The sequence below is a fragment of the Nerophis ophidion genome, linkage group LG16 (genome assembly GCF_033978795.1).
Source record: "Nerophis ophidion isolate RoL-2023_Sa linkage group LG16, RoL_Noph_v1.0, whole genome shotgun sequence".
NCBI classification, from domain to species: domain Eukaryota; kingdom Metazoa; phylum Chordata; class Actinopteri; order Syngnathiformes; family Syngnathidae; genus Nerophis; species Nerophis ophidion.
In genome coordinates this window covers 38,256,276-38,282,622 of record NC_084626.1, presented here as the reverse complement: position 1 = coordinate 38,282,622, position 26,347 = coordinate 38,256,276, and the positions used below count along the sequence as shown (strand labels likewise).

General features: G+C 39.8%; 1 protein-coding gene across 6 annotated transcripts in view; it reads left to right on the top strand.

Annotated features, from left to right (window-relative positions):
• Window positions 1–26,347, top strand: part of scn8ab (sodium channel, voltage gated, type VIII, alpha subunit b) — a 150,792-nt gene that overhangs the window by 116,133 nt on the left and 8,312 nt on the right. For 4 of the 6 annotated variants that reach the window (XM_061875160.1, XM_061875162.1, XM_061875161.1 and 1 more), the window contains exons 18-24: window positions 1,621–1,914; window positions 3,345–3,462; window positions 3,537–3,691; window positions 8,811–8,984; window positions 13,827–13,949; window positions 18,366–18,650; window positions 22,161–22,214. In XM_061875160.1, coding sequence (XP_061731144.1) covers window positions 1,621–1,914; window positions 3,345–3,462; window positions 3,537–3,691; window positions 8,811–8,984; window positions 13,827–13,949; window positions 18,366–18,650; window positions 22,161–22,214 — 1,203 coding nt within the window. The remainder of the gene's footprint in view (window positions 1–1,620; window positions 1,915–3,344; window positions 3,463–3,536; window positions 3,692–8,810; window positions 8,985–13,826; window positions 13,950–18,365; window positions 18,651–22,160; window positions 22,215–26,347) is intronic. The other 2 variants (XM_061875163.1, XM_061875164.1) reach the window with 1 other exon arrangement.

Here is a 26,347-nt window from a genome sequence, read left to right as displayed (position 1 = left end):
CACACTAGGTGTGGTGAAATTTGTCCTCTGCATTTGACCCATCCCCTTGTTCACCTCCTGGGAGGTGAGGGGAGCAGTGGGCAGCGGCGGTGCCGCGCCCGGGACTCATTTTTGGTGATTTAACCCCCAATTCCAACCCTTGATGCTGAATGCCAAGCAGGGAGCTAACGGGTCCCATTTTTATAGTCTTTGGTATGACTCGCTGAGGAAGATAAAGGTGATAGAGTGGCCAAGTACGTCTCCTCCCGACCTGAACCCAATGAAACACTTGTGAGGCATCCTCAAGCCGAAGTAAGGAAAGAATGTTTGGGGGGGCAAGGTATCTAACCATCACTAGCTGCACCGATGATGCCATCATGGAGGAGTGGAAGGTGATTCCAGTAAGAACCTGTGCAGCTCTAGTCAATTCCATGCCGAAGAAGATTTAAGACAATGCTACATAATGGTGCTCATCTTATATGTTCACACCAAATGTTCACTGTGAGATGTACGTAATTGTGTTGCCGCTTAATAAGACCACAACAGCTGTTTTTTCAGCGGACAATAGATTTATACTGCTAACCAAGCTGTGCATTGACTAGTTATACAGTAGGTATATCCAATATATACTAAATATATCCAAGTTTACTTTCTGCAGTATTATCCCTAGAAAACCTATAATTATAGTAGTTGCGGTACTTCTTTTTGTGTAATACTGTACTATAAATTTTAATATGAAAGTGTCAACACTGTTTATAATGGCATTCACTCTATTGGAGAAATAAGAGTCAAAACATGTAAAATGAGGTAGATATATTCATTTATGTTAAAAACACTTGTGACCTACTGTATGTTTATCAACCTGCAGACAAAACATCTCTGCAGCCACAGCGTACAGACAACTTTTAATTCCAACTATTCTGTGGTGGAATCCTATTAAATTGATAACTAACTCTTACAAATTTCTTTTTTTTTTTTAAAATGACAATTTTACTCTTTCAGGTTTAGTGTTTATTGTTTTTTGAGGATCCCCATTAGCTGACGCACAAACACCAGGCTAGTCTTCCTGGGGTCCTTTTCAAAAGTTTAAAACAAAATAATAATACACATATCCAGTTACAAAACATACACAAATCCAGTTACAAATAAGAGGTCAAATGTTTTTTCATGGAGTGACAAAAACAAAGGCTTTGTACCCATGACAACATTCTTATACCTATTTAGCCATGGAAAAGGTACATCTTTGACAAGTAAAATAATAAAAAGAGCCATATGGCATAGTTTGGACTTTAAGTGAAAGGAATAGACTCACACTATGACTATGTGGCGAAGTTGGTAGAGTGGCTGTGCCAGTAATCTGAGGGTTACTGGTTCAATCCCCACCTTCTACCATCCTAGTCACGTCCGTTGTGTCCTCGGGCAAGACACTTCACCCTTGCTCCTGATGGGTCCTGGTGAGCGCCTTGCATGGCAGCTCCCACCGTCAGTGTGTGAATGTGTGTGTGAATGGGTGAATGTGGAAATACTGTCAAAGCGCTTTGGGCTCTTTAAAAAGGGGTAGAAAAGCGCTATACTAGTACAACCCATTTACTATTTACCATGTCTGACAATACCATACTTTTTTTTCACTCTCACCTGCAGCCTGTCGAAGATGAACAGAAACCTCTGGATGAAATGTATGAGAAAAAACTTAACTGCATAGCAAACCACTCGGTAGACATCAACCGGGAACTGGACTATGCTAAAAATGGCAACGGCACGACCAGCGGCATTGGCAGCAGCGTTGGAAAGTACATGATTGATGAAGACTATATGTCTTTCATCCATAATCCCAACCTGACCGTGTGTGTACCGATTGCTGTTGGCGAATCGGATTTTGAAAACCTTAACACAGAGGACTTCAGCAGTGAGTCGGATGTGGAGAACAGCAAAGATGTGAGTAGGACAGACCAGTGTGAGATTGGAAATGACATTCTGTCTCCAGTAGAAGCAAAAAATCATGTTGAGTTAAACCTTTTTTAAGTCAAAGTGCAAGGATTGTTTATTTGTCCGACTCAGATGTATTCAACAGGGAGGTACTACTTTTTTTTATTGGTTTAACTTTCTTTAAAACATTTTTTGCCATAATTTTTCGACACATTTTGGAGTTGCTCCGCATGAGTCCTCACCTCACCTTCCACAACAATGATTTATGCCCAGCACGTAGAGGTACCCCACATGTCTGGATCTCTTCTTCCGCAGCAAATACTTAGCCTTTCGTAACCACTTGTATTTGATTACCGAGTAAATGCATGACTCAAGAAACATTTGCTGTCTTTCACTTTTACTTTGGTACGATTCAGATGTATGCATAGTGAAAATCCATATTGACAAATCTGAATACAATTATGGTTACATCTTTGTGTCTAGAAAACGTGTATTTCTGTTTGATATAGGGAAGTTGTCGCTAAATATGTAACACTGATCCATCCTGCTATGTCTTCTCCATATTTGCCACACCAGGTTTGTATGTGCTCAGTTCAGAAGTGGAGTAAGGATTAGAGATGTCCCGATATTATCGGCTGATAAATGCTTTAAAATGTAATATCGGAAATTATCGGTATCGCTTTCAAAATTATCAGTACCGGTTTCAAAAAGTAAAATTTATGACTTCTTAAAACGCCACTGTGTACACAGATGTTGGGATAATTACAGAGCACCAATAAACCTTAAAGGCACTGCCTTTGCGTGCCGTCCCAGCCACACAATATCTACGGCTTTTCACACACACAAGTGAATGCATGCATACTTGGTCAACAGCCATACAGGTCACACTGAGGGTGGCCGTATAAACAACTTTAACACCGTTGCTCATATGCGCCACACTGTGAACCCACACCAAACAAAAACGACGAACACATTTCGGGAGAACATCCGCACCGTAACACAACAGAACAAATACCCAGAACTCCTCGCAGCACTAACTCTTCCAGGACGCTACAATATACTTTTCAATGCAGATTTTTGCTGACAATACAAGATCACAAAGTGCAGTATCATTCTCTTTCCAACTAAATTTGGTTTGATTCACGTTTATAGTCATTAATCAGAGCAATTATGTGGGAGACAAAATGAAGGCACACTACATTTAAGTCAAGTCATTCAAGGGAAAAGTCATTACTGCAAATATTTTTTATGAATGTGTATTTGAGCTGAGGTTTAATTGCTATCTTTTGATTCTGTGCTGCGAGGTAGAGCGCAAATGAGTCACTAGAGTATGCACCACTACAACATTTACAGAATAGTAGTAATAAATCAAGTGATTCACGCAAACACATTATTGAAATAGCTGCACACTCAACCTATGTTCGCTCTTCTTCTCCTAGCTGGATGACACCAGTTCATCTGAGGGCAGCACAATAGACATTAAGCCCGATGTGGAGGAGGTGGCAGTCGTGGAGGTGGTGGAGGAATACCTTGACCCAGATGCCTGCTGGACAGATGGTACGTAGTATAAACGCCATGAAGCGAGATTGATCGTGCATTTCAATAACACACATTGCATCGTTGTCATCCAGAATGTGTGGCAAAATACAAGTGCTGTGATGTCCCAATCACTCACGGCTGGGGAAAGCACTGGTGGTTCCTGAGGAAGACCTGCTATCTGATAGTGGAGCACAACTGGTTTGAAACACTCATCATCTTCATGATCTTACTAAGCAGTGGAGCCCTGGTAAGATAGCACTTGTTTAAATAAACTTGAACATTGATTTAAGATAACCTTAAGCATGGGCAGTCAATTGTTCTCATTAGGTTCAAAGAAACTGATCCTTTTTACGAGATGTGCCATCGCTTGATTTTCTTCTTCAGCTTGTATGATTGGGTCTAATGGATAGCCGAGCGCTGTAATGCATCAACCTTTCATCCGACAAAATCCAGCTTAGCTCTGCAGCTTTTCTGGAGAGAGGAAGCCTGTGGCCAAATGAAAAAAACATTTAAATGCTGAAGAGTGGGCCAGGGGCAAGTCTAGTATATTTAGGGATGCTCAGCCCTCAATCACAATGTTAATAAATTTTGCAAGAATAACCTAAAAAAATACTTTGAATGTTAAAACTACTATATTTCAACAAATATAGGAATATTCTGTTTGCAAATTTTTGCAATCACACAACTGTTTTGACTAAAATATGATTAGAATGAACAATTATTTAAATATAATATTATAATATTAATTTAGATTTTAATATTATTACTCTACAAGACCCCAAACCCATTTGTGCTTGAAGCAAAAAAAACTGGGATACTCTACCTTTACCAACGACCAAGGGCCTGATTTACTAGGATCCAAGTACCAGATGCAAAACAGTGTGTGCAATCTTCAAAATTGTGTGTACTTATCAACCAGTGGTGCAGATCGCCTTAGATAAATTTGTATTTTTCGCGTATTATACAGGGCATCATCACAAAGACACGCGATCATTTACTGCTCATTCATTTTATCATGCCCTTAGCTGTGGCGTTTTGCCATGTTTTCAAACATGCATGAGACATCTACCACTTTTTATGGGCACTTTAGACACAGTTCAAAGTGCATCAACAACGGAATCACCTTTATTTTCAGTGATCAGGGTGCTCTTACAGTAAAAAGGCTGCACTTAATGTCCTCAAGACGCAAAAAAATTGCATCCTTCAGGAAGTTTTTATGATATAGGAAACGTGTTGATAATATATATCTTATGTCATAAAAATGGACAGCATTAAAAAACCCCACATCAATTTAGTTTGTTTTAATCATCCCCTTAATTTAATTTACCCAACATGCAGTATGAAATTATAAAAGGATGTTGCTGAAGAGACTATATGTCTAATAATTTTTATTCTGACAGTCCAAATTTGTTGACACACACACACACACACACACACACACACACACACACACACGAAGGATGGAGGGCTCTCTGTCCATCGTCTGTCTTTGCAGCGCGGCCGTGTGTCATTTTGCACATACTTTTCAGATATGCCAAATGAAATGCTAAATTGTGCTCTCAAAAAGATCAATCCCATTGCACGTGCTGTATAATCTATTAACATCTTCTCCTCCCATTATTGTGAGCATTCTGATGATTTGCATATAATTTGCAAAAAATATTGAAGCCAGAGACGCAAAATCGATGGCACGCCTTATTCTGCTCTCCTAACAGACGCAATCCACTTTGCACACGTTTAGTAGATCAGCGTTGCGTGTGCGATCAAGTTTGCACGTTAAAGTACAAACCCCCTTTCCATGTGAGTTGGGAAATTGTTTTGGATGTAAATATAAACGGAATACAATGATTTGCTAATCATTTTCAACCCATATTCAGTTGAATATGCTACAAAAACAACATTTTTGATTTTCAAACTAATAAACTTTTTTTTTTTTTGCAAATAATCATTAACTTTAGAATTTGATGCCAGCAACATGTGACAAAGAAGTTGGGAAAGGTGGCAATAAATACTGATAAATTAGAGGAATGCTCATCAAACACTTATATGGAACATCCCACAGGTGTGCAGGCTAATTGGGAACAGTTGGGTGCCATGATTGGGTATAAAAGCAGCTTCCATTAAATGCTAAGTAATTCACAAACAAGGACGGGGTGAAAAACTTTTCAATGCAGATTTTTGCTGACAGTATAAGGTCACCCCATCCTTAGCAAATTGTCGAACAGTTTTAGAACAACACTTCTCAACGAGCTATTGCAAGGAATTTAGGGATTATACCATCTACGGTCTGTAAAATCATCAAAAAGTTCAGAGAATCTGGAGAAATCACTGCACGTAAGCGATGATATTACGGACTTTTGATCTCTCAGGCGGTACTGCATCAAAATCCGACATCAGTATGTAAAGGATATCATCACATGGGCTCAGTAACACTTCATAAAACCACTGTCAGTAACTAAAGTTGGTTGCTACATCTGTAAGTGCAAGTTAAAACTCTACTATGCAAAGCCAAACCCATTTATCAACAATATCCTGAAACGCCGCCGGCTTGGCTGGGCCCGAGCTCATCTAAGATGGACTGATGCAAAGTGGAAAGGTATTCTGTGGTCTGCCAAGCCCACATTTCAAATTTTATTTGGAAACAGAGGACGTGGTGTCCTCCAGAACAAAGAGGAAAATAACCATTCAGATTGTTATAGGCGCAAAGTTCAAAAGCAAGCATCTGTGATGGTATGGGGGTGTATTAGTGCCCAAGGCATGGGTAAGTTTCACATCTGTGAAGGCACCATTAATGCTGAAAGGTCCAAACAGGTTTTGGAGCAACATATGTTGTCATCCAAGCAACGTTATCATGGACGCCCCTGCTTATTTTAGCAAGACAAGTGTTACAAAAGCGTGGCTTCGTAAAAAAAGTGCGGGTACTTTCCTGGCCCACCTACAGTCCAGACCTGTCTCCCATCGAAAATGTGTGGCGCATTATGAAGCGTAAAATACGACAACTCCCCTCAACATAAAACAATAATTGGGAAATAATTCCACTTTCATATCTTCAACAATTAGTTTCATCAGTTCCCAAACATTTATTGAGTGTTGTTAAAATAAAAGGTGATGTAACACAGTGGTGAACATGTTCTTTCCCAACTACTTTGGCACGTGTTGCAGCCATGAAATTCTAAGTTAATAAAATTTGCAAAAAAAAATAAAGTTTATGAGTTTGAACATCAAATATGTTGTCTTTGTAGTGCATTCAATTGAATATGGGTTGAAAAGGATTTGCAAATCATTGTATTCCGTTTATATTTACATCTAACACAATTTCCCAACTCATGGAAACAGGGTTTGTACACGCAAACTTTTAGTAAATCAGGCCCGAAGAGTTTTTTTTAAACATGACATTGATATTACGTGATATTACTTATATATTATATTGGCCATTTGTGGTAAATGTGTTACTTATTTAGAACTAAACTTGACACTCACCTTTGTGCTGTCAAAGGCATACTACATTTAAGTCAAGTCATTTAAAGGAGGAAAAGCTTTTGGAAATTAGCTCGCTTATCTGACACTGCCATTTTAGGAAAGTTATATCCTGTATTAGTCATATGTAAAATATTCCAAAACTTTTCCTATTGATTTCTTAGAGATTTAACTGGTTTAGGTCAAGTACAAAACTGTTTTGAGCCCTTTTTAGGACATTTAAAGTGTCGCTGAAAGAGATATAAGTAGATTCGTCAGCATGCTGTAGCAGCCAATGTGAGAGACGTACCTACGTAACTGCCATCTTAGGGTGGGCCACTTACCCATTGAAGGCAATGCAATGCAATGCATATTGAAAAGAAATCATAACTAGCTTATTTCATTTTTAGTTTGTTAAAAAAATCTTAGCTATAAAATATTATGGAAGTGTCCTTGTTTCTTCTGTATTTTGCAACCTTATGCAGCACAATGTGCCAGCATTCCTGTTGACTTTGTTTCTGTGCCACCTACAACACTGGTATTCCCTGGCACCTATTCCCTACTAGTTTAGGCTCGCTGTAGGGATGCAGCTGATAGGCCATGACGTATGTTGGCAAGGCAAGTTTATTTATACAGCACAAATCGTACACAGGCCAATTCAAAGTGATTTACAGAAAATTACAATAATGCATAAATTATAATAACATATAATAATAAGTAAACATATATAAATATGATCATAATTCAAATCAAAAAATAAAATAATCATAAAAACAATCAAAATGAAAATGATAATCAATCAAAATGTTTGGATAAAATACTTACAGTTATCATATACACTATTAAATTAAAGTGTTTTCAGTCTGAATTTGAAACATTTCCAACATTGAGGACTGTCCACCTCTTCTGGAAGACTTTTTCAGATTTTTAGAGCATTTTGTTTATTCCTGACTCTAGGCACCTGCAGGAAACCAAGGTTCTCAAAGCTGGAGATGGTACATATGGTACTAACATGTCAAAGATGTACTTTTGCACAAGACCATGAAAAGACTTGTACACAAGCAGAGCTGTTTTAAAGTGTATTTTCTGAGCAACAGGAAGCCAGCAAGCATCGGATTAAATTGGTCATATTTCCTGTTTCTAGTCAGGACTCAAGCAGCATTATTCTGGATATACTGCAGCTGCTTTACAGCTCGTTTAGTGAGCCCAGTGAGAAGGCCATTACAATTGTCTAACCTGCTGGAGACAATAGGATGGATTAGTCTTTTTAAGTCTGATTTAGACAATGTTCCTCTGACTTTGTCAATGTTTTTCCGTTGATAGAAAGCTGCTGATGTTATTGACTTAATGTGGCTTTTATAGTTCAAGTCTGAGTCCATTATTACTCCTAGATTTCTAATCTGATTATTAGGTGTCAGAGAGACGGTCTCAAGGTGACTAGTAATAGATTCTCTTACCTTCTGTTGGCCAAAGACAATAATTTCTGTTTTGTTTGAGTTTAGCTGAATAATTAAGGACATAACCAGATATGTCACCCAGTTTTCTAACCTCTCTAATAAAATACCCTGGTCAACTGTGTCAAAGGCATCGCTCAGGTCCAGCAGAACCAAGTCTGAGAGTTTTCCTGCGTATGTGTTCAGGCGGCGATCTAGATTAATTATGGTTGGTGACACCTAGAATAATCCTCTTCAAACCTGTAAGGGGCAGTAATATGTATTTTAAAGTGGTTGAACTGAATTGCTTCTGTAGATTAGAGTTGATTGTTGTTATCTGGAACCAAAGCAAAATGAAATGTATGATTCTTTGGTCTATACCACATCGTTCCTCAAAGATTCTATGTGAAATTCTATAAATGCTGAAACAGATTCATTGTAGCTTTGTGTATGCGATGCTTCTGTTCTGTTCCATAGGCCTTTGAAGATGTCTACATTGAGCAAAGGAAGACCATCCGCATTATTCTGGAATATGCTGATCGTGTTTTCACCTACATATTCATCCTGGAGATGTTGCTTAAGTGGGTGGCTTATGGCTTCGTTAAGTACTTCACTAACGCCTGGTGCTGGTTGGACTTCTTCATAGTGGATGTAAGTACATTATGTGTTCTTATTGCAAACATTTCCTGTCATTTGGTGACGTCTAGAAGTTGGCATTATCAAAGGAATGCAACAACAATGAGAATGTTTGGAAGACAACAGTAGCTGTTAAACAGCATGAAAAGGAATGTACTCTATGCAGGAGCTAATCAACATTTCAGTCGCATCTTGGTTCATACTTAATTTTTTTAGCCCACTGGTTTTAGTAAATGGGGTATAACGGTATGCCATAACCACGGTTCGATACGTGCCTCAGTTTGGTTAAGCTCAATTTGGGTACAGTCAGGGAACAAAATGATAGCATTAATAGTTCCAGTTCGTAGCCCTGTTCCCGCTTCTCTACTAAACAAATTTTCGGCACACTGCTTTATCATCTATGTCCGTTTGCCTATTTTACAGAGGAAGCGAAGTGTTTCCAAACAGGATACTGTAATGACAGAGGAGAGTTTTCAAAGTTCTAGCTTTTACTTGGCACTATTGCTAACTTTGACTCCTGCTAGCTATAGGCTAGGCTACACTGTTTGTTTACAGAGTAAATACACGACACACACTTCCTGACCCTCACTCAACATGTACCGAAACTTGTACGCTTCTATACCAAAACACACGCTCCGCAATGAAGAATCCAAATATAAACGCATGTACCGTTACATCTCTCCCGTCCAAAGGCAAAACCTAGTAACTCACTTCTAGCTGATTTTGAGAAAACAAAGGAAAACCAATCTATCTTGATGCTGTCTTACAAAGATCTACAAAGTCGTCAAACGTATAGATGTTTTCTTGAGCTTTCATTTTCTTGCCGATTGAGCCATGGATTGAATCTGCTCTCATGAACGTGTGAAGTGAAGTGAATTATATTTATATAGCGCTTTTCTCTATTGACTCAAAGCGCTTCACATAGTGAAACCCAATATCCAAGTTACATTTAAACCAGTGTGGGTGGCACTGGGAGCAGGTGGGTAAAGTGTCTTGCCCAAGGACACAACGGCAGTGACAAGGATGGCGGAAGCGGGAATCGAACCTGCAACCCTCAAGTTGCTGGCACGGCCGCTCTACCAACCGAGCTATGTGTGCCCTTTCTCCAGATATTTTATCACAATCTCGGGTGGGCCCCATTCTGCGTTTGCACATTGGGCAAGAGCCATGTACAGCGTCCAGTTTTTATTTTGACCTCCACAGTTATCTGCCCAAAAGAGTATTCAAGGGGAAGATTCAAGAACAATACATTTAATGAAGGTGCTTGCAACGTCCTGGGCCAATCTTCCAAATATCCTCTCGTGCCATAATATCACATAATCAGGTTGACCGTCGGCCCCCATTTGTGCAAATGTCTCATTAAAGACAATAAGGCGACTGACAAAGAAGCTCCGATTGGTGCCTTGAGATACTAGGTTTTTCTGTTCTATCTACGCGGTTATGTGGTAGTTGCTAAGTCCTGCCATGCGCGTAACAGCTTACTTACGGAATAAATTACAATACCGCATACACTAATGTAAAGCATATCACCTAGGAACTCCAAAATTATTAAGCATATCACCTAGGAACTCCAAAATTATTATCAGCTCAGTTTTGACCAAAATTTAGTTACTGGGTTTTGCCTTTGGACGGGAGACCTCTACTTAGTACATTAGTCTTCTGTTAGTCTTCTGTTCTAGCTGCTGAGCCCTTTTCCACCAAATTGTTACAATTTACTGTAAGAAAAAGTACAGTATTTGCCGCTTTCATTCAGTGCTCTAACAAAATGTGTCATAACCAAAATTGCTTTTGAAGTATGGCAAAGTGTATTAAAAAACAGCAATAAAAAACGGAAGTTTTCCAAACCTTTCTTGGAATTCAATTACAGAAATCGAGGCAAGTGAACTACTTGGCTGCAACCGGCAGAGGTTCCATTGAATTACTTCAACTAATTTTTTTATTTGAAGAAAAACATATACGGAAGCTATGGGTGGTTGAACTACATCCATAAAGACCTCTGCAATTGCAACTACTCAAGGCAGCGTTATTCTGCTCATACACATACTGTACCTACTTAAAGAAGATCCTGATCAGTATTTACATGTTTTATTATGTCACAACCTCTTGAATGTATTGATTGACAATTGTGGTCAAAAGTTTACATGCACTCATCACGGGCATGAATGTCTTTGGGTGCTTAATGATTTATCTAGATCGTTCTTTTTACAGGGTGAAATTATTATACAACAGCTCCAAAAATGGTTCTAGAAGACTTTCCCAACCAAAAGCAGTATTTGTATATTCTAACTAAGATGTTTTATTTTTTTAATAAATAAAAAAATGGACACACAATATACTTTTTTGGCAGAAAAAACATTATTGTTCTGGCTTCGTAAGGGACATAATATTTTTATTTGAGTGTTTAATTGTGATTAAATTCTTCCATTTTAATTTGAGTTCACTTCCTGTTGTAGATATCAATATATAAATCGGAAAGTCTGCATAAGAGAGCGCAGCCTGTATAATCAGAGTGTACACATAAAGTTAAAGTAAAGTACCAATGATTGTCACACACACGCTAGGTGTGGTGAAATTTGTCCACTGCATTTGACCCATCCCCTTGATCACCCCCTGGGAAGTGAGGGGAGCAGTGGGCAGCATCGGTGCCGCGCCCGGGAATCATTTATGGTGATTAAACCCCCAATTCCAACCCTTGATGCTGAGTGCCAAGCAGGGAGGCAATGGGTCCCATTTTTTTATAGTCTTTGGTATGACTCTGCCGGGGTTTGAACTCCCAACCTACCGATTTCAGGGCGGACACTAACCACAAGGCCACTGAGTAATTGGTCACATAATTTGAAAGCTTAGTTGCTCAAACAGCATTGTGTTCATACAAGTTTAGATTGAGGTATGGCGTTTCTTAAAGGGCAAAGACATTAATGTTTCTTGTCTTCATATTAGCATTTAGGCGAGCTAGCGCCAGTTTATAAAAGTGCGGTTATCCATCACAGTCTTTCGATAATTAAAATTCAAAACCTAAAAATTACCGTTGGGGGTGTTTCCTGCAGTTTATTTATACGGATATCGTTACATAAAGAGTTACAGTGTGATCTATCGCATGGATATGCGACAACAAGCCATCAAAGAAATCAATCAACCGTAATGTGTTTGTGAGCGAAGTTGAGCAGATAATGCCAAATATCACCTTTAAAATAGACAGCACCGAATCCTTCGGTGGCGGTCCGAAGGCCGCCACAGATAACTGAATGTACGTGAAACCTTGGTGTATACTTAACCCTGGATGTTTTATTAAGTGTAAAATTTAAGAAAACCCACAAATAATAAACATCCGATTCTTGCTTTTAAAGGTCATCATTGCACCCTGGAAAAACAACAGTTCAAATTTATGTGTGTTTGTAAGTTTTCTGAGCACAACTGTACTTCCGTTATTTATCACAGAAATGTAATTTGAAATTCAAACCAATCCAAGGCCGACAGAGTTCTGAGGTCATCATGTATTAGGAACCATTTGCTAGCTAAACTCAAATGTCACAAGAAGCAAACCTCACACCTAATGTCTTCTCTATCACAGCAGGTGCCTATTTGTGTGTCTCTCTCTTTAAGTTAAGCGTGACATTGTGCTGCAGTGGCGAGGCAGCGAGGGTCCTTGTTTGAGGGTCCAGGGTAAGGCTCATGTTGCTGTGGTGGGACTCTCAGAGATAGTCCTTGATCCTCTGCTTTCTTCTCTTTCTCCTCTCTTAAGTGATGAAAGTGTACTGTACTTGTCAGTATGTTCTTGTGTCACATTGGTTTAGTGTCTGTGAGAACATCCCTCCTCAGATTGTTTTCCCTTTGTTGGACTCCCTTTTTATCTTCTCTCTCCCTCTCACTGTGTCAACCACAAGTTTCTTTCCAGCTGCTCATCGCTCCACTCACGTGCCAAACTAAGCCGAACACGGGTAGAAAGCAATTGTCTGAGGCGATTTGCTAAGCAAATGAACAAAATGTTGTGTAGCTGTAGTCCATGTATGTCTTGTACAGTGGTACCTGGGTTTTCGTTGGTAATCCGTTCCAAAAAGCCAGAGACGAATGATGCAGTTTTCTCGTGAGAAGTAATCAGCTCCAGTCACTCAAAAATATTAACATAAAACGTAACACATTTATGTAATGTATATTTAATTGAGAATACATCCAGAAAGCATTGTAAAATACATAAACATTTAACACCACTTTCACCTTTATTAAAGACTTTTTGGCGAAAATGGTGATTAGGATGGAGTGGAGGTAGGAGTCACACAGAAGGCACCTTTGTACTTTGCTATGAGTTCTGTCTTGAATTTAATAGTTTTTCCCTGTCTTTATGAACATACTTGCACAAGCAACTTTTTTTGGGCCCAATGCGGCTTATTTTGCAGCCATATTCAATATAAAAAGCAAACTTGTGCAGTGTGCAAAGAACTACTGAGTCCGCCAATGATGGTGCCATAGAAGGGCAGAAAACTAGGGGAGTTGATAGCAGGCTCGGCCAATATGGCCCCGTTTTCTAATAAAGACAGTGTATTCAAAACACAACAATATTGAGTTATCAATGAGTGGGATTCTTTATGGAATTCTCGACGGTATAGTACGGGGGTAAAATAAGCTAGTTTATTAAGTGTAAGGATTGGCCGTACAAGAACTGAGATTGGCAAATATTTTCATCGAAAACCAAGTCCTACGAAAAGTGTGATGTACAAAATACAAGGTACCACTGTATATGTTTAGACAACCATCCTTTCAGTGCATCCGGCCCTATCTTTTCACCCTGTCCCCTCTAACCATGTGGGTCCTCTCTTTCTTCCCCACTCCTTCCTTCTTCCTCTGTCCCTATTTGTGTAGGTGTCTATAGTCAGCCTTATAGCTAATGCCTTGGGCTACTCCGATCTTGGCCCAATTAAGTCACTCAGGACACTGAGGGCCTTGCGACCCCTCAGAGCCCTGTCACGTTTTGAAGGGATGAGGGTAAGACCCAAGATACCAATCAGCTGGTGCTTCTGCATGCAATTTCGATAAAAGCAACAACACTTGCTAGGGATGGCACGCTAGCAAGTGGGGGGGAAGAACACGTTTTGCATGGATTCAGATCACATCAAAATACTGTTACTCTCCCACACGAAAAACAAACTTGTGCATGCACTTGGGTGCCCTCTTACAATGAGTGATGGTTCCCAGGTGAATACGTCATCATGGGGCATCTTATATAATCATTGGTCGGTTGCTTCGCAATCTTCTACTGGTCGCTGTGTCGTAAAAAACAACTCCTGTTCGCTGACATTAGCGCAGTTTGGCTGTGGCATCGTCACACTGGAAGATCAATAAACTTCTGGTTGCATACGCTCCCTATGCCCCACTCATCCTTGCTTTCCGCGCATTTATTGCATATTCAAATGGATGCATCTTCTCATATTTGGCAAACTCTTTGGGCCTGATCTACTGAAGGTTTCCATGCATTAAAACATGCAAACTCGATAGGACACTTATGGTGGTCTACTAAACTTATGTGGTGAGGATTGCCTCTTTTTAAATGAGCAAAATTACGAGCACAATGTATTTATTCATGTATATGCAAAATATATGCGGATTATTTGAACAGAATGCTAGGAGGAGATGCAGGTGTAACCATTTTACACCTGCAATCTGAGTCGTAAAGCCTGAAACTGTTTAACTCTGCTGTTTTTTGGCACGTTTAGAAGGTAAGTGAAACTGGCAAAGTTACGCACAAATGGCTGTTGTGAAAAGGAGGCAGCGATCGCAATGACAAACTATGAAGAAAATCTTACGAGCACTTGCTGACTTATTTCGACTGTCGGAAAACAAAAATGGTTGACACACATCATCTGTCCAGCAATGCAATTTTCTAGCTGCTGAATGACTTAATGAGGAACTGCCCTTTTTTTTTTAAAATGTTGTTTATCATTCATAGTCCTTACGAGAGACAAGAACACATTTGTCTTTTTTTTTAAGGATTTTAAATATTAACGCTTATAAGCTATGGCTAACTTTGCAGCTAATGGAAATCACCTGTGTTGCCTTCAAAGCCCTTTAAAACAACATCAAAAGTCTCCATCAATGTTTTTTATACATGCTGTAAGTATTTATATGATGTAATAACAGACACATTCGTAACAATATGGATAATTCTTTTTAAGCATTAACGGAACTTATTTTGTGGGCACAATGATTTCTTTGCTTATAGTAATGTACTTCCTACTTCCGTCAACAAACATGTATGTTTGCTTCAAATAATATTAATGGCAGACTTCACAATAGATGACGTAGATGGCTATTTTTAGAGAAATTTAGACAGATGAGGATTCACAACCTTATCTATTTTAAAGGCCTACTGAAATGAGATTTTCTTATTTAAATGGGGATAGCAGGTCCATTCTATGTGTCGTACTTGATCATTTCGCGATATTGCCATATTTTTGCTGAAAGGATTTAGTAGAGAACATCCACGATAAAGTTCGCAACTTTCGGTGCTAAGACAAAAGCCCTGCCTCTACCGGAAGTCGCAGACGATGACGTCGCATGTTTGATGGCTCCTCACGTATTCACATTGTTTATAATGGGAGCCCGAACAAAAAGTGCTATTCGGACCGAGAAAACGACAATTTCCCCATTTATTTGAGCGAGGATGAAAGATTTGTGTTTGAGGATATTGATAGCGACGGACTAGAAAAAAAACAAAAAGTTAAAAAAAAAAAAACGCGTTTGCATTGGGATGGATTCCGATGTTTTTAGACACATTTAGTAGGATAATTCTGGGAAATCCCTTATCTTTCTATTGTGTTGCTAGTGTTTTAGTGAGTTAAATAGTACCTGATAGTCAGAGGTGTACGTCCACGAGTGTGTTGACGCGCAGTGTCTCAGGGGTGTCGACGGCAGCTATGGACGACACAAGCTCAGCTTTTCTCCGGTAAGAAGCGACTTTTTAACCACAATTTTCTCACCGAAAACTGCTGGTTGACATTCCGTCGTGTTTCATGTTGGCTTGACCACGCTCTGATCCATAGTAAATTTTCACCTCCAGGAATAGAAAACAAGGAATCACCATGTGTTTGTGTGGCTAAAGGCTAAAGCTTCCCAACTCCATCTTGCTATTGTGACTTCTCCATTATTAATTGAACAAATTGCAAAAGATTCAGCAACACAGATGTCCAAAATACTGTGTAATTATGCCGTTAAAGCAGACGACATTTAGCTGTGTGTGTGCGTAGCGCTCATATTTCCTAAAAACCCGTGACGTCTTGCGTACACGTCATGATTACGCAACGTTTTCAAGACGAAACTCCCGGGAAATTTAAAATTGCAATTTAGTAAACTAAAAAGGCCGTATTGGTATGTGTTGCAATGTTAATATTTCATCATTGATATATAAACTATCAGACTGCGTGGTGGGTAGTAGTGGGTTTCAGTAGGCCTTTAATCTGAATATTCAGAGGATGAACTACCGGGAGAGCGCAAAGCGAGGGTGGCCGCTTTATAGAGCAGCCGTGCCAGTAACTTCAGGGTTCCTGGTTCGAACCCCAGCTTCCGCCATCCGAGTCGATGTATTTGAGCAAGACACTTCACCCTTGCTTCTGCGCGCGTGAATGGGTGAATGTGGACATAGTATCAAAGCGCTTCGAGTACCTTGAAGGTAGAAAAGCACTATACAAGTATAACCCATAACACACATCGGACTCGACGGCGGTTGAGATAGTCAGGATCGGCATGATTTAATGAGGTAAATATGAAGCTTGCCAAGCTTTGGCGACAGAAATTGAGTGCTTTTGCTGCACTTAGTGGCACACAATGTTGTTATCGATGGAAAGGGTTTATGTTTCTGGCGAGAAGAACGCTGTTAAAAGAAACTGCATCGCATCAAAAGACGAACTGTTTGCCCTAACAAATCCTGCAGTGGTAGAAACTTTTATCCAACTGCCCAAAATCAACTGGGAAAAACATCCTAAGCCAGCTTGACTAAACAGACAACTGTTCATCGAGTAAGTCACTATAATATTGATCGTGATACATGTAGAACATCAAGCTTGTTGTTACAACAACATACATTTTAGAGGTAGTTTATCAGCCCTGCGTTGTGTGTATCTGATCTTTCCAAGCCCTTGGGAACCCTTGTCGCCTGATTGAGAGTTAAATGTGCTAATTTAATCATCAAATGCATAGGCAATTGTGTAATAATTACATAAGGCGATAATACATTAAAATTCATGTTTATTCGCTTTTACAAATGGCCCTCTGAGGGCAGCCATAACTGCAATGTGACTCTTAGTGAAAACGAGGTTAACACCCCTGGTCTAGCAGATGATTACTTTTAACACCGCCGTCTCCCAAAGTGCACCGTTATAGATCCATTGGAGGACTGCTTCCAACAGCCCAGAAAAGGTTGCACGGATTATAAATGTGTGTTGCATGTTCCACAACAGAGCAAAACGCCACAGGTTAACACATGATGCAAGGATATGCAGTAAATAACTGTCTCTATGATGACAACTCAGATTACATTTAAAAACCTCATTTAAATATTGCAGTCTGCACCACTTTTGCACTTGTTATGAATTGTGCACGCAGTCTTAGTAGATCACCTGCAATGTGCCCACGAATAGTACTTTCAATTTTTTTGTTTACACAGGCTATTTAGCACTTGTTTTTTGGGGCCTGAGTAGATCAGACCCTTTGAGTCATTGTGTTTGCTTGTTTTTTCATATGCTTTATGTGATATAAATGAGTAGTACGGCCACGCAGAGACATTTGAACAATTTTTGGGGGGGAAAAATACGTGGCAAAATGAACATAATGTAATCTTTCCAGAGAAAAACATATTTATTCTCAATGTTATTATTTGTGGCCCTATTACTCTGGTAATAGTTGTAGTCGCAGCACTCATATCTATTAAAGTGCACATGCATTCAGTCTCCTGCTCGTGCCAGAAGCTTTAATTCATGTTATCCAATAAACATGCTGTAATTCTCTATTACTGCCAGTATGCTGAATTATATCTCTTAGTGTGCTTGTGTGCAAAGCATGATACACACAGCTCATTTTGGAGGTGAATATTTGCATTATAAAGGGGTGAAACAATACATTTATTTAAATAATAATTATTTTAATTTGGATTAAAAAAAATAAAATTAAGACGATGGGGATCAACATAATTCAGCAGATGTTTCCCTTAATCATGTCTCACATTTTGCCAGCCATTTGCTGCTTGGCAGAGTTCATGAAGCTTAATAATGACTTCACCATAGGTCAATGAAAAAATTGATATTGTGTTTGGATTATTGGTACATATTATTGTTACACCCCTCTAAAAAGTTGTGTGAGTTTAAGTGCAACCATGTGTGGTGAGAAAATGCCCTCACTTATTCTCTTCAGGTGGTGGTAAACGCCTTGGTGGGGGCCATTCCCTCCATTATGAACGTGCTGCTGGTGTGTCTCATCTTCTGGCTCATCTTCAGCATCATGGGTGTGAACTTGTTTGCTGGGAAGTACTACTACTGCTTCAATGACACAGCAGAGGAAATCTTCCACCCCAATGACGTCAACAACAAAACACAGTGTTTTGCACTCATTAATGACAACTACACTGAAGTCAGATGGAGAAATGTCAAGATCAACTTTGATAATGTGGGGGCAGGATACCTGGCACTCCTGCAAGTGGTGAGGAAGGATCACTTCATTTTTTGTCTGTGTTCTCTTACAAACCCCGTTTCCATTTGAGTTGAGAAATTGTGTTGGATGTAAATATAATCAAAATACAATGATTTGCAAATCATTTTCAACTCATATTCAGTTGAATAAGCTACAAAGACAACATATTTGATGTTAAAACTGATAAACATTTTTTTTTTTTTGCAAATAAACATTAACTTTAGAATTTGATGCCAGCAACACGTGACAAAGAAGTTGGGAAAGATGGCAATAAATACTGATCAAGTTGAGGAATGCTCATCACACACTTATTTGGAACATCCCAAAGATGTGCAGGCTAATTGGGAACAGGTGGGTGCCATGATTTGGTATAAAAGCAGCTTCCATGAAATGCTAAGTAATTCACAAACAAGGATGGGGCGAGGGTTACCAATTTGTAAGCAAATTGTCGAACAGTTTTAGAACAACATTTCTCAATGAGCTATTGCAAGAAATTTAGGGATTTTACCATCTACGGTCTGTAAAATCATCAAAAGGTTCAGAGAATCTGGAGAAATCACTGCACGTAAGCGAAGATATTACGGACTTTTGATCCCTCAGGCGGTACTGCATCAAAAACCGACATCAGTGTGTAAAAGATATCATCACATGGGCTCAGGAACACTTCATAAAACCACTGTCAGTAACTACAGTTGGTTGCTACATCTGTAAGTGCAAGTTAAAACTCTGCTATGCAAAGCAAAAGCCATTTATCAACAACACAGGAAGGCCGCCGGCTTCGCTGGGCCCGAGCTCATCTAAAATGGACTGATGCAAAGTGGAAAAGTGTTCTCTGGTCTGACGAGTCCACATTTCAAATTCTATTTGGAAACTGTGGATGTGGTGTCCTCCGGAACAAAGAGGAAAATAACCATCCGGATTGTTATAGGCGCAAAGTTCAAAAGCCAGCATCTGTGATGGTATGGGGTGTATTAGGGCCCAAGGCATGGGTAACTTACACATCTGTGAAGGCACCATTATTGCTGAAAGTTCCATACAGGTTTTGGAACAACATATGTTGTCATACAAGCAACGATATCATAGACGCCCCTGCTTATTTCAGCAAAACAATGCCAATCTACGTGTTACAACAGCATGGCTTCGTAGTAAAAGAGTGCGGATACTTTCCTGGCCCGCATCCTGTCCAGACATGTCTCCCATCGAAAATGTGTGGCACATTATGAAGCGTAAAATATGACAAGACCCCGGACTGTTGAACAACTTAAGCTGTACATCAAGCAAGAATGGTAAATAATTCCACTTTCAAAGCTTCAACAATTAGTTTCCTCAGTTCCCAAAAGTTTATTGAGTGTTGTTGAAAGAAAATGTGATGTAACACAGTGGTGAACATGCCCTTTCCCAACTACTTTGGCACGTGTTGCAGCCATGAAATTCTAAGTTAATTATTATTTGAAAAAAAAAAAAAAGTTTATGAGTTTGAACATCAAATAGCTTGTCTCTCTAGTGCATTCAATTGACTATGAGTTGAAAATGATTAGTCCATCCATCCATCTTCTTCCGCTTATCCGAGGTTGGGTCGCGGTGGCAGCAGCCTAAGCAGGGAAGCCCAGACTTCCCTTTCCCCAGCCACTTCGTCTAGCTCTTCCCGGGGGATCCCGAGGCGTTCTCAGGCCAGCCGGGAGACATAGTCTTCCCAACGTGTCCTGGGTCTTCCCCGTGGCCTCCTACCGGTTGGACGTGCCCTTAACACCTCCCTAGGGAGGCGTTCGGGTGGCATCCTGACCAGATGCCCGAACCACCTCATCTGGATCCTCTCGATGTGGAGGAGCAGCGGCTTTACTTTGAGTTCCTCCCGGATGGCAGAGCTTCTCACCCTATCTCTAAGGGAGAGCCCCGCCACACGGCGGAGGAAACTCATTTCGGCCGCTTGTACCCGTGACCTTATCCTATAGATGGTCATGACCAAAAGCTCATGACCATAGGTGAGGATGGGAACGTAGATCGACCGGTAAATTGAGAGCTTTGCCTTCCGGCTCAGCTCCTTCTTCACCACAACGGATCGGTACAACGTCCGCATTACTGAAGACGCCGCACCGATCCGCCTGTCGATCTCACGATCCACTCTTCCCTCACTCGTGAACAAGACTCCTAGGTACTTGAACTCCTCCACTTGGGGCAGGGTCTCCTCCCCAACCAGGAGATGGCATTCCACCCTTTTCCGGGCGAGAACCATGGACTCGGACTTGGAGGTGCTGATTCTCATTCCGGTCGCTTCACACTCGGCTGCAAACCGATCCAGTGAGAGCTGAAGATCCCGGTCAGATGAAGCCATTAGGACCACATCATCTGCAAAAAGCAGAGACCTAATCCTGCGGTCACCAAACCGGAACCCCTCAACGCCTTGACTGCGCCTAGAAATTATGTACATAAAAGTTATGAACAGAATCGGTGACAAAGGACAGCCTTGGCGGAGTCCAACCCTCACTGGAAATGTGTTCGACTTACTGCCGGCAATGCGGACCAAGCTCTGGCACTGATCGTACAGGGAGCGGACCGCCACAATAAGACAGTCCGATACCCCATACTCTCTGAGCACTCCCCACAGGACTTCCCGAGGGACACGGTCGAATGCCTTCTCCAAGTCCACAAAGCACATGTAGACTGGTTGGGCAAACTCCCATGCACCCTGAAGAACCCTGCCGAGAGTATAGAGCTGGTCCACAGTTCCACGACAAGGACGAAAACCACACTGTTCCTCCTGAATCGGAGGTTCGACTATCCGGCGTAGCCTCCTCTCCAATACACCTGAATAAACCTTACCGGGAAGGCTGAGGAGTGTGATCCCACGATAGTTGGAACACACCCTCCGGTCCCCCTTCTTAAAGAGAGGAACCACCACCCCGGTCTGCCAATCCAGAGGTACCGCCCCCGATGTCCACGCGATGCTGCAGAGTGTTGTCAACCAAGACAGCCCCACAGCATCCAGAGCCTTAAGGAACTCCGGGCGGATCTCGTCCACCCCTGGAGCCTTGCCACCGAGGAGCTTTTTAACTACCTCAGCGACCTCAGCCCCAGAAATAGGAGAGTCCACCACAGATTCTCCAGGCACTGCTTCGTCATAGGAAGACGTGTTGGTGGGATTGAGGAGGTCTTCGAAGTATTCCTTCCACCTATCCACAACATCCGCCGTTGAGGTCAGCAGAACACCATCCGCACCATACACGGTGTTGATAGTGCACTGCTTCCCCTTCCTGAGGCGGCGGACAGTGGTCCAGAATCGCTTCGAAGCCGTCCGGAAGTCGTTTTCCATGGCTTCCCCGAACTCCTCCCATGTCCGAGTTTTTGCCTCAGCGACCGCTGAAGCCGCACACCGCTTGGCCTGTCGGTACCTGTCCACTGTTTAGATTAGTAAATCATTGTATTCCGTTTATATTTACATTTAACACAATTTCCCAACTCAGATGGAAACGGAGTTTGTAAAAGGAAGCGTTTTCTCACATGTGTCTCTCACCTTTGCAGGCCACGTTTAAAGGCTGGATGGACATCATGTATGCAGCGATAGATTCTAGAAAGGTATGACTGCTGGTGTTACAAATGAGTCTTGTCCCCGTTAGTAAGCAGTACTTTGTGTACCATAAATGTACAATGAACATGTCTGTCCCGTGAGTCTGTTTTTGGTGAGTGCGTAGTCTAGTAAGGAAAAGTAAAAAAGCAAGGTTTTCTAATTAGTGTTAGGTACAAACAACATTGGTATTAACAGCTCTGGCTGTAGGCAACATCCTGATGTAGCCATTTTATTAATTCATAGTTATAGTTATTGGGAATATTATGAGTTCCATCCAACTTCTTTATCTACCTCTGCGTGCACTTCAAAATATTACAAGTCCACTGTTTGTGTGGAATTTACACTTTTTAAACTTATGTGTACTGTTATTTACAATGAACTCAACAGCACTATTTAGCAGTTTTCTCTTGACCAAGATTACAACATTGTTACAGTTGCTGCTGTGTTGTGCGAGGTACTTGTTTATGAAGAAAGCTATGTTTGCTTGTTAGCTTTCTCCATCCATCCATCCATCCATTTTCTACTGCTTGTCCCTTTTGGGGTCGCAGGGGGTCGCTGGAACCTATCTCAGCCGCATTCGGGCGTTAGGCGGCGTACACCCTGGACAATTCGCCACCTCACCGCAGTGTTAGCTTTCTCTTGTACTCTAAAATCATAATTTAAGTTTTTGTAAAGGGGAACTGCACTTTTTGGGAGAATTTTGCAGATTATTCATAATGATTATGAAAGACATGACGACGGCTGTATTTTTTTAAATGCGTTCTAACTTGTAAATAAAAGCCAATAGTAGGTCCACTATTCCGCCCAAGATAGCCAATAAAAGACCATCCAAAAAGCGCCAAGAATACTCCATTTACATTTCATGACTTAAATATTAACCAGGTATTAGTGCCTATGTTGACGTCATCGAGTGGTAAGCTGCTTCCTTGCTTCCCTGCTCGTGGAAGTTTATTGTACATCATAAATCATGCCTCTCGCAGCACGGTGGAACAAGGGTTAGTCCTGTTACTACATTACATAAATACATACATGAAGTATTTGAAACGTTAATGGAGGTGTTTGGATGTTTTTGTTTTAATGCTTTATAGGCAGAATAGAGTGACACCCAGAGGATCCATTGTAAGCGGACTTTTGATCGCATTTATTTAATATAAAATGCATAAAAAACTAAATCATATGTCTTTTAGTTTTAAATAAGGATTGCAAATGATAGGCACAATTCAAAAAAATTGTGCAGTGCAACTTAGATTTTCGTTCGGAAAAGTCTGACCAAAACTGAATTTTGTAAAAAAAAAAAACAATTTTTTCCATCACAAGAAATAATACAAATCCTTTCCAGACACACACATTTTATTAACAAAAAACTCATTTTATAGAGATGAATTATAGTTTTACATTGCGACAACAGTTTCAAAGAAAAAAATCAAATGGATAAAATAACACTATATAACACTTAAATTTTAACTTTATTGTGGACTTTTGTTGGCAATGAGTGGAAAGGGAAGGGAAGGCGGAAGAGGCATGCGAATGCCACCTTTGTACATTGTTACGATGTTCTTTCTTGAATTCAATAGTGTTCCCCACCTTCTTTATTAAAGTGCTGACACGTGCAATGTTCTTTGATGGGTTATTTTGTAGTCATACTCAGTAAAAAAAAGCACAAAGATGAAGTCATCAACACACAGGATTTTTTTTGGGGGGGCATGCAGAATAATACACGGGCAAATAGACCCGTGTATGGCCTAAAAAACTACAATTTAAAAATGATTTATATTTTAGTAATGAATTAAAACAGCACGTCTAACAACCGAGACAACCAGGGCTGGGAATTTATTAAATTTTTATCCGATTCCGATTCCATTTTCGATTCTGCTTAACGATTCGGTTCTTTATAAATTTTCTTATCGATTCTCATTTGGATAAAAGGATAGAAAACAAGTTGATAACCATCAACTTTGTTAAGTTTAGAACAGTTATTCTCAAACTGTGGTACTTGTACCACTAGTGGTACGTTGTCTCCATCGAGTGGCAATGGTGTGTCTAGGCCAGGGGTCACCAACCTTCTTGAAACAAAGAGCTACTTCTTGGGTACTAATTAATGCGAAGGGCTACCAGTTTTATACACACTTAAATAAATTGCCAGAAATAGCCAATTTGCTCAATTTACATTTAATAAATAAATCTATATATATATAAAAAAAATTGTATTTCTGTCTGTCATTCTGTCATACATTTTTTTTCCTTTTACGGAAGGTTTTTTGTAGGGATTAAATGATGAAAAAAACACTCAATTGAACGATTTAAAAGAGGAGAAAACACGAAAAAAACTAAAATGTAATTTTTAAACATAGTTTATCTTCAATTTCGACTCTTTAATATTCCAAATCCACCCGAAAACAATGAAGAGAAAAACTAGCTAATTCGAATATTTTTGAAAAAATTAAAAAAAGAATTTATGGAACATCATTTGTAATTTTTTCTGATTAAGATTAATTTTAAAATTTTGATGACATGTTTTAAATAGGTTAAAATCCAATCTGCACTTTGTTAGAATGTATAACAAATTGGACCAGGCTATATTTCTAACAAAGACAAATCATTATTATTTCTAGATTTTCCAGAACAAAAATTTTAAAAGAAATTCAAAAGACTTTGAAATAAGATTTACATTTGATTGTACAGATTTTCTATATTTGCCAGAATATTTTTTTTTGAATTTTAATGATAATAAGTTTGAAGAAATATTTCACAAATATTCTTTGTCGAAAAAACAGAAGCTAAAATGAAGAATTAAATTAAAATGTATTTATTATTCTTTACAATAAAAAAAAAGATATACTTGAACATTGATTTAAATTGTCAGGAAAGAAGAGGAAATAATTTAAAAGGTAAAAAGGTATATGTGTTTAAAAATCGTAAAATCATTTTTAAGGTTGTATTTTTTCTCTAAAATTGTCTTTCTGAAAGTTATAAGAAGCAGAGTAAAAAAATTAATGAATTTATTTAAACAAGTTTCTTGGATTTTCAAATTCTATTTGAGTTTTGTCTCTCTTAGAATTAAAAATGTCGAGCAAAGCGAGACGAGCTTGCTAGTAAATAAATACAAAAGATAGAAGCAGCTCACTGGTAAGTGCTGCTATTTGAGCTATTTTTAGAACAGGCCAGCGGGCTACTCATCTGGTCCTTACGGGCTACCTGGTGCCCGCGGGCATCGCGTGTGTGACCCCTGGTCTGGGCGGTGGCACATGCCACCCCTGTAATCTGACAGGCCACCCCACTCAGAGGCGGAACAGTGTGAAGCGTTTTTTTTCAAACAAAATAGTGGTATGCCAAAAATACAGTATGCTTAATTCAGGGGTTCCCTAGGATAGGTTCTACAATTTACCCAAATTTACTATTAAAACATGCATTAAGAATGTCAACAGAAAAGCAAAGTCCACAAAGAATTGGTATTGACCATACATCACACAACTATTTGAAGCACAAGCTCCTTATATACAGTAGGTACTAATTGGGCATCCAATTCAAACTCATGGTCAATTTATTAAAAATCCAACACAGGACATACAGATATGTGATACAAAAACACAATTTGCGCACTGATTTATATAGACATAACAAAAAATGTCAAATAGTACCACACAATTAGAAAATACGCCCATTTAATCCATTTAGTAGACCTGATGGGTTATATATGCAGAATACTTTCCACACTTCAACATATGTGATGCATTTTAGCTTCTCAATGGATTACTAAACCTTTTATGAGGCCACCAAAGTAAACAAGGTAGAAATGGTTCACATACTCTTAATATTCAATGTTGTATCAATTATACTTCATATTGTAGTGGCGGGGTGCAGTGCACGCACATACAGTATCTGGGTGGCGGGCATAGTTTTTTGATTGATGATGACCGATGATGAGCAGCCATGTTCCTCTTCTTGTTGTCTTCCTTTCTCATGAATAAGTCTAACGTTTGTGCTGTTGATGCTGTGCGTGATGACTTCTCGCGTGCCCAGAAAGTATCGATAAGGGAATCATTAACAAAACTGCCAAATGATAACAAGGGATCGATAATCTTGAAGCCGGTTTTTGATTCCCATCCCTAAAGAAAGGATACGAAAACTGGGGCATCCATCC